General features: G+C 34.5%; 1 protein-coding gene across 1 annotated transcript; it reads right to left on the bottom strand.

Moving 5' to 3' along the window:
* Positions 1-2,748: 2,748 nt before the first annotated feature.
* LOC140438706 (uncharacterized) lies at positions 2,749-3,549 on the bottom strand. The gene has a single exon (XM_072528351.1). The coding sequence runs from the start codon at positions 3,547-3,549 to the stop codon at positions 2,749-2,751; it is 801 nt and encodes a 266-aa protein (XP_072384452.1).
* Positions 3,550-12,517: the final 8,968 nt, after the last annotated feature.

Raw genomic sequence — 12,517 nt, 5'->3', positions numbered from 1 at the left:
AAGAACAGAAAGTAAAATAATATCATGATAGGTCAGCTAGAAACTTACCGAATCTGTTTGTTGGAGAAAATGTATTTTATAAAAAGGTTCCATCATCACCGTGGTTACCAGCTACTGTGATAGGAATAGGTCCTTTTCCAAGATCATATGTCGTCAGAACACCTAAAGGTGTACATTATCGAAGGAACAGACAACACATATTAAAGCCTGCCAGTACAATTAATAGACAAAATAGTGAGGTGATAGTTAAGCATGAAAATAGTACAGCATCTAGTTCCAATTTGTATGAGGCTCCAAATATGAACAACGATACATCAATTTCAAATCAAAGTTATGACAATTTAAATGTTAGCTTAAATAGGTCACATAGACTAAATGTAAGTAATTAATTTTGTACCAGGAGTGGTCGAATTGTAAATAGACCAAAAAGGTTTTCATTTTCAGAAGAGTAATGCGGCAGTGTAGTGTTGCTGGTAGATTTAGGTTGTTGGGATAGTTTAGTTTTTTTTTTGTAAAAAAAAGGGGCATGAATATGTTATGAGAACCTACCTTAATATTTGTAAACCTACCTTAACATGAGTGACAGGTGAAGGAGATGGACAGCGGACAGGAGGGAAAAAGATGGCTCGTTAGATATAATCATGTATTAAGTTTAGTTGGTCATTAATAAAAGATATTAAAAAGAAACTGGTCGTCAATATTATTAAAAGCCCACAGAGGCAACGTAACAATCCCGGAGAGAATAGTTACAGACCGTAACGAATACAGAGGTTTGCTGAGGAAGGCCAGTGCTCAAATTGGGCTGTAGAGTCATAGGATGGATGAATGATGGAATTGGTGAAGATTTACACTGGGTGATGGTGATGATAATAGATAGTTAAATTTGTTGTATGTATCTCTAATCTTTTTGTTGATCTTCATATCATTATTATAATTCTTCTCTCTATCGAAATTAAATTATCCCCTAAACAAAAGAACACGAGTCCAAGTTTTGTCGAAATCAAATAGTCTAAGCTCCTATGTCCTCCGAAAATGACTAAATATCTCTTGTTTAATATTTTCATTGATGTACTCACCAACATACAAATTCAAATAGGCTATTCTTATTCTTATTTTAAAAGCTGGCAAAGATCCAGATTTGTACAGTTTATTATTAGGAATATATTATGATAAAATACAGACTTAAAAAGTAGTTACAGAAAAACAATTTACTTTTGAATTCGTAATTTGGATACAGAAAACCCGATTTAATATATCGACAGGTGAATCATCAGTTCTTGAACTTTCTTTATGTGATAGTAACTTAACCATAGTTTTAGACCGGGAGTATTGTCTTATACCTATGAAAGTGATCATTTACCCATAGTTATTACGAATCTCAACTATACGCAGAAACATTCAAGATTTAACTCTAAAATAGAAAGCAAACAACGCAGATTGTTATTAATTTTCTCAATATATCGATAATCGCATATCTAGCATTAAAGCACTAAATGAAATAATTTTAGAAAGTGCTATAGGGGAGAGTAACATAAGATGGGACACTTTTTTTGTTCCAACGAATTTTAAACAATCATTAAGGCAAATGAAAAAACAAAATATGGAAACAGAAACTTTATAACATTGACAAGAAACATTTTCATAGATAATATGTAAAAAAACAAAACTTTTTTTTCTAATTTAAAATGCAAAAAACTTTGCAAATGTCCCATTTTAGGCAACCTATATCCTAAAATGGGACATGGGGTTACTCAAAAAGGGACACTAAGTACAACAGTTGATACATGTGAAATAAAGTTCATCTAAAATTCCACAAGTTTCATTTGCCCAAAGGCAACAGTTTTTGCACTGATACCAGTCCTCTTTGCTAGATGCGTAAATACATTTACACACTGCACACAACTCCTTTTCTTCGCGCTCTTTTTTTTGTTCTGAGTCTAGCTTTCTTTTGCCTTTTCCACTTTTATTTTTTGTATTTTCATTCGCTTCAAGTTCATTTTTATACGGAGACTCAGTAAGAATGGTTGATGGTAGGGACCTATTAGAATTCATTTTCTTTTTTCTGCTCCGGGCTACTGGAACAGGACTTATCTGCAATATGCTGATATGCTTTTTCTGAGATTTTTCACTTTCGTCCTGGATTTTTGATGTTGAAGGTTGTGGATTATTTAAGATTCCGGCGTTTTCCTTTGATTTTTTCTTATTCGGGATATTTAGTGACTGATCTTTACCCAGAATGGACACTTCATTGGTGTTACTTTCAATAACTAGAGGGGGAGGGGCTTCAGTTCTGTCGTTTTCTTCCAAAGGTAATTCTGTCGTTTTACTTGGGGCAAATTCGTATTCCTGAAATATGTCGGGGTTGTATGGCCATATGCCAGCTGCTCTAAAACCATTCATAGCAGTTTTAACAGAGGCTGCCTGTGAAAAAGCATCAGTTACCGCTGCAGCAACCTGATATATGCCAAAAGTACGTCCAGGGTGGTTTTTCATCCATCTATTTAGCCCAGCGTCGTAGAATGTCATAAAAGGTTTAAAAAATGACACATCTAATGGCTGCATTTTGTGCGTGCAATGAGGAGGCAAGCTTAAAAGGATAAGATGGTTTTCTCTTGCAAAATTGATTACGTCTAAGCTTTTGGTGTGCGAGACATGACCGTCTAATATTAATAGGACTGGTTTTTCGGCAGTAGGTCTTACATTATCCACAAAATATTTCAAATATTTCAAAAAAACGTCGCGGTCCATTTAGCCCTTATCTTGAGCAAATGCTACACTTCCATTGGGAGCATTATCCATAAGCTCAGGTTTTATCCTCTTACGAGCAAAAATAAATGCTGGTGCTAGAAAATTTCCCGTCGCACTCATTGCACAGACGAGTGTGGTGTTCACTCCTCGTTCGGCACTTGTTAGCCCTCCTACCTGTCGTTTACCTTTCTGAGCTAGTACTTTAGACAGCTTTTGTACTGTTGTTACTCCTGTCTCATCCACATTCCATATTCGATCAGGAGACAAATCATACTTGGCAAAGATGGCTTCTAAATTTTTGAAAAATGTCGAGACAGCATTTTTGTTGAAGCCCGTCGCCCTTGCGTAGGACGTTGCTTCTGGTTTTCTAAGAGAAATGTTCGAATGACGGGACAGGAAACAATAGAGCCATTTTTTGGAAGCCATTCTTGTCACTTGGTTGAAGTTGTTGGGGATGCCGTTAATTGCAGCGAAATCGAAGGCTAATCGACGAAGTTCTTTATAGGAAACTCCAAAGAATCTTGATTCCATTTCCAAAACGTATGCTATAATTTCCTGTTCTTGCTGTTCATTGAAAACGCTACGAAATCTGCCCAGATGTTTTTCGCTGTTCTGTACCGTTTTATTTTTATTTCCCGTTCTTCTTGCGAGGGTACTTTTTGGCACATTGTAACGTTCTGCCGCGTCTCTGATGGAAAGCTCTCCTTTATGGACCTTGACAATCGCCTGCGACATATCTGTTTGAGACCACTTGCCGCGATTGGTTTTTCTAACATATTTGTATTTTTCTAAGTTGGGCATCTAGAAACAAGAAAAAATGCTGTTTACTATTCACATAGTAACTCTTTAAATAACCCTACTAACCGATAACACTTTATAAAAATATGTTTTATTTTTATTGTAATGCATACCAAATATAAGAGAAGAAAATAGAATAAGTTACCTAAGATGGGACGTCTCGACTTAGGAAACTTCTTTCTGTCCCATCTTAGGAATAATGAATATACAAAAAAATTTCATAACCCTACTTATCAGCAGTCGAAAATAAAATCATGCAACCATAGCAATATGTACAGTATAAAGTACCTAATGTTATGCCAAATAAAGAAATAAAACGCACTTACATTTTCCGAGTAAAAACACGCCTCGAATAAACCAGAATATTTTAAGGTTGATCTGCACCCCCCAAAAGACAAACTCCAAATTCAAAAAATTTGAAAAAATTTGAGAAGGTATATGTGATGACTAGAAGTATTTTGACAACTTTTAAGCAAACTTCATGTTTCCGTTTTTGAAAAAACTCAAAAAAACTACTTTTTTCCAAGTATAAAGCGGGAAAACCAAACATAGGTTTTTGTTAATTTTTTTACAGCATCAAGATATAATTATAAGAAATACTTATGAATTTTTTGAAAATTTTTGAATTTACAGTTTTGTCCCAATAGGAAAAAATAATATGTTTCGGCTTATAATAAAGTTACCGGTAAGAAACCGAAAATTTTTTTAATAAAAACATATATAAAACTGTAAAAGTGGAAAATATTTGCAATAACACGTTAAATATTTTTTCCTAAACATATGAAAAATCTCGTTAAACAAGAATTATGTCTTGAACTGCCGCCTTCAAATTGTAATGTAGGGAGATGGCTCCATCTGAAACAATGGTAGTATTTATCATCGATAGATAGCACTACGTTCGGCTTCGAAACGCTTCAAACGAAACGTCATACTAACAGGGTTGCCATATCAATTACTTTGTACAACAGTTTGGCAGATTATAACAAAATTTAATATAAATGTTATCGGTTTGAATTTTGAACCGGTCATGCTGAAACTTACAGAGTTACACAATAGTAGATACTGCAACTTTTATTTTGATAGTACGATATTATAAAATTTACACTCTATAAGTAATATATCTATAAAAAACCTATTTAGTTTTACAAAACTATTTAGGCGTTTTTAGTTAATTATTTTAGTATTTATAAACAATAGTGCTCCTTGCATAACCAGTGGCGTACTCACAATTTTTCTGGGGGTTGGGTTTTGAAATTTTTTTATGCTACCTCCATTGTGAGTACCTAAAATTTGGGTTTTAGTTTAATTTAAAGTACTAAAGATAGCAGTGCCAAAGATTCAGGTATTTATTATCCTGCCTACCAACTAAAACCACCCTCTCTTACTTGTGTGCATTTGACTGTCGCACGTACCGTAAAGGGGTGTGGAGGCACGTACCGTACTCCGAATGAGGTGGGGAGGTCACTGTAAGACTGACGACACTCACTTTTTGGAACACTCCCTTTTCTTATCTAAATCTTATCTATTGTTCTGAAGCTATTTTCTTGTGGCATTTTAAAATAATTACTATTTTAATGGGAATAAGCCACAATTGAAGGTTAAAATAAGTTTATTAACGTTTGACATTAATCCATCTTTTAAATACAATACATTTTGGAGACGGCTATCGCCGTATTCCCGTTCTTCTCCGCCAATCCTGCCGGTTTAAGACATGCTCCTCCTCCAAACCTTTTGATTCCATCGTTCTTCTAATTCCTTCATTCCATGAGCGTCAAGTTCTATCTCTTTTTCTTCTTCCAGGGGGCTTTAATTTGTGAAGTTTTTGGGGCCAACGTTCGTTAGGCCTTCTCAATAGGTGTCAAAACCATTTTGAACCTCTTTTTTCTATCCTGTCAATGACCGTTTCTGTAGCATTCATCTTATTTCTTATATATTCGTTGGTCTTCCTTTCCTGCCTTGATGTTCTAGCACTTCTTCTCAAATAATCCATTTCAACTGCTAACAATCAATTCTCTTCAGGTCTGCATTAATTGTCCATACTTCAGAGCCATAACAAAGAACTGATTCAACCATGGTTTGCCCTATTTTTTTTTGTTCCTTTTCTAAATGTTGCGATCCCACCATAAGGAGTTCAGACATCCTACAATTTTACGTCCCTGATAAATTCGGTGTTTAATTTCGGTTTGTCCCAAGCCGTTCTTAGCAATGAGTGCACTTAAATATTTAAATTTTTCCACTTGTTTGATTTCCACGTCCTCGTCGATCAATACTTCAAACCTTGCATCCGAATTGATAACTATATTCTTTTTTCTTTATGCTGACTTGTAACTCCCATTTTACATATTCTCTGTATAGACGCTTCATCATAAATTCTAGATCATAAGAATCTTGAGCTAGGACGACTTGGTCATCCGCAAAGTTCAGGGAGAACACTACGTCATTATTGTCCATAAATTATCCATTTATTGTTATGGAATCTAGGTATATCTTTAAAATACAAAATCTTATTTTAATAGTAATAAGTGACATAAATATCTGTAGAGCAAAAATAAGTTCGGGTAATGGATTAGTCCACAGTCAGGAAATTCAATGACACACACACACACACAACACTACGTCATTTCCTATGTGGATTCCCATTCTCTGGCAGTGGTTTTTCCAATTTTGGAGGACTGCCTCAATATATAAATTAAACAGTAATGGTGACATACTTCATCCTTGTTTTAGTCCTTTAGTTACTTTTATTGGCTCTGATAGTCTATTTCCGATTTTTAGGTAAGTAGTGTTATCCCTGTATACTTCTGTGGTTATTCCTAAAAGGTATGGACTAATGTCCAGTTGTTGTAAAGCTTGCCACAATTTAAGTCTTGGAACTGTATTATACGCCTTTTCTAGGTCGATGAAGGCTAGATGTACTTTGGTACCAACTACTATTCTTTTTTCTATTAATTGTTGGAGTATAAACAAGTTACCAGTGCAACATCAAAGATCAAAGATTTAAACGTCAATAAACTTATTTTAACCTTCAATTGCGGCTTATTTCCATTAACATAGTAATCAGATCTTATCTATGTCGTTGGCCCGGTTGGTGTTTCCTTTCTTTTTAAAGACTGCTCGGATGTAATTGTGAACACTGTACATTTACACTGTTTACACTGTTTATCTCCACTGTACATCTAATATACTCCAGCATTGTGTGAGTAACAATGTCGGAATATTCGCAGTATAGGCATTTATCTGTATCTGTCTTTCTGAACCTGTGAAGATATGCCCTAAAACAGACAATCTAACCAGTCTCCTTAGGCTCGGGATCAGCATCTTGGTCCACTGGGCAACATCTGCCTTGTTGTTCTCCTCTTCTTGCCATCTTTCCATTGATCTTTCCCTTTCTTCTTTTTTTTGTAGCTGTTGTCAAATGCTTTCTTTTCTCATAGAGATTTGTCTTTTCTACTGCTAGCACATGCAGAGAAACACAACCCGTGATAGTCCACAATGTCTACCACCTGTCTACTTTTGTATATATATTTAGGGATTCTACAGTATTCACTGACTTCCCTCGCTCAACCGTTTCCATCTCTCTCTGTTGTTCCATTCTCCATCGTTTATTCCTCTCTTACTCATGGCGTCGTCTACTTCGTTCCTCCAGGATTTTCGGGGTCGTCCTCTTTTCCTCCTTCCTATGGGGCTCCATTCGGTTATTCTTTTTATCCATCTGCTGTCGCTAGCTCTTCTTACATGTCCATACCACTTTAGTCTTTTTTGTTCTATATATGTTAGTATGTCTGTTTCTATTGATGTTCTTTGCTTTATTTCGTCATTACTTCTCCTATCCATTCTTGTTACTCTGCAGCATCTTCGCAGGCATTCCATCTCTGTTGCTATTATCTTACTGCTGTTTTTCTTGTTTATGATCCAATTTTCTGCCTCATATGTCATAATACTTCGCACTAATGTTTTATAAATCTGCGTTTTTGTCTTCATATTTAGGTGTCTATCCCACCATACTGAGTTAAGTTGTCGGATTGCTGTTCTTGTTTGTCCTAATCTTTGTGTAATTTCTTCCTCTGTTGTTGCCTTTTTCGTGATTATAAACCCCAGGTATTTGAATTTATCCTTTCCTTTGATTGTTACGTTGTCATCAATCTGTAGATCTTCTATGTCTTCTTCACTTGTAGATAGGTACTCTGTTTTCGCGAGGTTAATATCTAGGCCAGCCTTGGTATATTCTTCTTGTAGTTTCTTCATCATGTAGCTGAGGTCGTCTTGGTCTTGTGCAATCACTACTTGATCGTCTGCAAAACTTAACGTATATAGGTATTCGTTCCGTACCGGTACTCCCATGCCTTCGCATTTTCTTTTCCATGTAGTCAAGGCTTTCTCTAAGTATATTTTGAATAGGGTTGGAGATGTGGAACAACCCTGCAGGAGCCCTTTTGTTGTGGTGAAGTCTCCTATGATTCTTGTTCCCATTTTAATGGACACTTTATTTTCTTTATACAGAGCTTTTGTAGCTTCTATGAGTTCCATCTGTATTTCTAATTTGTACATTGCCTCCCATAGTTCTGACCTTGGTACAGAGTCATACGCCTTTCTCAGATCCACAAATGCCAAGTGTATATCTCTATTTTTTGCTTTTTTCTTTTCCAACAGTTGTTACAGTGTGTATATGTGGTCTATGCATGATCTTCCTGCCGTGAAGCCTGCCTGATCCTCCCCGATTTTGCCTTTTATCGCTTGCTCTATCTTTTCTCGCAGTATCTTCCCATATAATCTTTTTATTGATGATATTACGCTTATTCCTCTGTAGTTTTCGCATCGTTTTCTATCTCCTTTCTTAAATATAGATGTCATATATGCCGCCGTCCATTCCTTTGGGAGCTGTTCTCCATTTATGGCTTTCTGAAATATCCATTGTATCATCCGGTGTAATTTTTTTGATCCGTATTTTATAAGCTCAGGTGACTACTTTTGTCATAAGCCTAATATTAGGTATCTATATCTAAATATAACGAATAATATTATTAATTATTGTGTATTTATACAATAATTATTATGTTCTACATATTGAACGTGGTAATTTAATTATTCAATTAGCGTTTTGGATTTTTTGTATTATGTGTGAAAGACAAGTTACATTTTCCTACTTTTACTTTACTTTTTACTTTATATACCATGGGGAAGGGGGGTGTAACCCCCAAAACCCCCTGGGTACGCCACAGTGCATAACGTATTAGTGGTAATTTTTATATTAGTATTAGAATTAGGCTTAGTATTCGGACAACATGTCTTTTAAAAAGAATAGTAGGAGAGGATTACATTTAGTTAAACGGTAAGTAAATCTATTAATCTTTTGTTTATTCCTGACCGACCGTCTAATAGTTGATCTACCACGTAAAACCAAAATCTTGAAAATTTAAAACTTGATATTTTGTATATTTTGTATTGTGTTGTATGTATTGTATATTACAATATACTCGCTATATATCGCTACTTCAATACAAAAGAGCCACAAACCGGTAATTGTAAAATTAAGTACATTTACTTTCTAAATATAATAAACACTAGAGACCTCGCCCTGTGCAGAAGGCATTACAGCCTGTAAGTCATATACTGCAACTATAAATATCTCAGTAACTTTTTGTTTGTCTTTTTCTTTTTCTGATCTTGAAAGAATTTTCTCTTTCATCTGGTTTTTGTTTCGCTTGTAAACTTGGTTTATCGTCAGCATTATTAGAGAATGTACATTCTTCACACTGGTCTTTCTTGGGCTAACAGGAGATATTAAAGTCTATCACAAAAATGTGATCATGCGTTTGGTGTGGAATATATTGTTTATTCTCAGAAACACATTTATTAACATAATTTCGGTGTAAAGCAGCAATGTTAAGACCGCCTTCTATATATTCGCGTTTAGAACGAGATCTACAATAATGGCTCTCGATTCTCGGAATGGAGTTAATATGATTCCTGACGTCATCGTAGAGATGGATTAATCTGGTGACGATTATTGTGTCTTCCTGTAAGATCTTCATCCTGAATGCCTTTGACAGTACAGTTGTTGTTCTTTTTCACAACAGTTCTGATGGTTTTCTCGGAAATATCTAGGGTATTCATGAAGAATATTTTGCATACTCTCTTACGTTCAGTACCTAAAGGCAAATGTATGCGTTGTTAAAATTTTTGCGTGTACTGTCATCGCGTATAATATAACGATACTTTGGTACAATATAGACTTTTTATTAGATATCAGAGCTGGGAACAAATTAATTACAACTAAAAATTGAGTATGCACTTTACTCAAAAGTAAATGTAATTAATTTCCCTCTGTAGCTGTCATGTGATCGTTATATTTTCTTTTTCGAGATAAAAATGTGATAACTTTTCACTATGGTATTAAGAAACCTAAACAAAATTAAAATAAAAATACAATCAGTCCCATTAAAAATAACTGATACGAAAAGCGAATCAAAAAGGATTTTTTGTTTACGGACTGTAAATTCAAGTAAATAATTCATTGTAAAATTCAAGTAAAATTGCTTGCTATTTCTATTATGAACTAATTTGATGAAGAGGAAGACATAGTAAAATGTATTAATCCATAAAGACTGAGATAGTATAAATATTACATAATACCGGATCATTTAATTTTTAACTATCAACAAAAATGTAATATAATATGATGTACCAATTTAATGGTAATATGATATTCACAGAGATAGCCGCAATAATTTCTTTGTCGATAAAATTGTTTAGATAATTATTATATTCCAACTGACACAGCAGAGCAGTAAAGTATTATACATAAAGATGGTGTTAAAGATATCTTTGCTTACTTGGTCTACTAGTATTATAAGTTATAGCGTTGGTATTTGATAAAATTACTGTTTACACAACTTGGCAACTCAGCCAATTGATATAATGATAGAAAACTGCAATTTATGTTAGGGTTTGAAAATATTACAGAGTCGTCATGTAGAAATCTACGATTAAGTTAAAAAAATTACCACAGTAGTATGCCGCAGTAGAGCCATCTCTATGATCAGAAACAAATTAATCGAGGGTGAAGATCAACCTTAACGAATGGCACGATAACAAGCAACGGCTTCTCACAGGACACTGCGAGATCGATGATGGCCGATATTCGTAAAACTTGTTCATACTGAAGGAAGGTTTCCGCACGGGACGGTAGATGTCAGTAGCCTCACAGAATAGACGGGCAAATTACGTGTCTCATCTTAGGTTACCGTCCCGTTTTAGGTTACTCTCCCCTATTATACATTGGTAAAACAAATCAAAAACAGGAACGTACACCAATACCGTGGTAGTTTAAAGAATACGAAGACGTCATAAAAAACAGTAAATCTGCCTTTAATAATTATAAAAAGTTTGTATCGGAAATAAACAACACAAGTAACTCCAAGAAAGTCTGGCAAAAAATCAGAAAAATTTTTGGTACTTCACACAGAACTTTTATCAAACACGTAAAAGAACAAAATAAAATAATATTTACAAATGAAGATATTGCAAATGCTCTACTCAGAGTCTTCACACTTATTGTCTGAAACCTATACTCTTCTTAATAAAAATAAAAAATAAAAATCCTAATGTAGCAATTAATAGTCGCCATAAATTTCAAGAACTTAATACAGCACTTTCAAACCTTAAAGATTCTTTTTCTTAACACGATGATATCTCAACCATATTTCTAAAACATCTTCCGGAATCAAACAAATATAATGATAATTGTTATATTTTATTTCATATGGATGTAACAGGCTTTCCTTTAATATGGACTAATTTCTACGAGTGATTTGTTGTCATTTAAAAACGATATACTGTAAAAGAATACAGGTCAATCTCAGTTACTTGTTCCATGTGCAGACTTATTAAAAAAATCATTAATAATAGATTGATGTAGACTTTGGTGGACGAGTGGGGTGAGGCAAGGGTGTATTTTATTGCCTCTAGTTTTTAATTTCTAGTTCGAATTTATCTTCAAAGAAGTCTTAGATGAAGAGGCAGGTATTTAAATCAACAGAATTAATGTTAACAATCTCATATATGCAGGCGACACGGTACTGATTGCTTTCAACGAAAAAGAGGTGCAACGACTTATAAAGAGGGCGACCGAAACAGTGATGAAACTTGGTTTCATCACAAAAAATCATTGTTAGCAAAACGGAATTAGAACCAATGAACATCAGAGCGTATGGAGTAAAGTTAGAAAGAGAACAATATCACCTATTTTGAGGGCCAACGTTAACAACTGGGGTTTAAACAAAGAAATAAGAAGACGCGTTACAAAGCCTAAGCCGCCTTCTATAAATTAAAGAAAATTCTCATTAATAGATATGCTGCTACATGTTTTCCACATTGCTGTATGGCATGGAGTGCTGGACGCTTACAGACACACTAATGAAAAAATTAGAGGCCTTTTAGATGTGGATCTACCGATGAATATTACGGATAACTTGGGTTGATCGAATGAGAAATAAAATAGTAAAAAGTAAAAAAAAATTACCGCTATATTTTTTGTCTTAAAAAATGGCTACCAGAAAGTACATCATTCTAAAAAGTATGAGTGGAATATCCGGGGAAACTGATTATTGTTCATCAACGATTTTTTAACCAATAGAACTTTTCGGGTAGGAATTTCGAATTATTGTTCGAAAAATGACTACTTAACAAATGGAGTAGCTCAATGGTCTGTTATTAGCTTAACACTCTTCCTCGTAGCGTATGTTTTCAAAATATCATAAACGGTATTTTGAAAAACCTTTAAAAGCACGGATTTATGCTGACGAATTAGTGGTATTTACAAAGGGAAATAATATAGATGATATGACAAAACGTTTACACAGCTTTATAAACAAACTGGAAACACAGTCTCGGAATACTGGCTTTGAATTTTCAACTACAAAAACATCCATAGAAAACTTCCGGATTCCGAAAACGGATTTCTGGAGTGGAA

The sequence above is a fragment of the Diabrotica undecimpunctata genome, chromosome 4 (genome assembly GCF_040954645.1).
Source record: "Diabrotica undecimpunctata isolate CICGRU chromosome 4, icDiaUnde3, whole genome shotgun sequence".
Lineage (NCBI taxonomy): Eukaryota > Metazoa > Arthropoda > Insecta > Coleoptera > Chrysomelidae > Diabrotica > Diabrotica undecimpunctata.
The sequence above is the reverse complement of the archived record's forward strand: the minus strand, read 5'-3'. Positions and strand labels throughout refer to the sequence as shown.

Excerpts from the sequence above, each read along its gene's own strand:
- LOC140438706 (XM_072528351.1), bottom strand. The coding sequence starts at position 3,549 with ATGCCCAACTTAGAAAAATACAAATATGTTAGAAAAACCAATCGCGGC.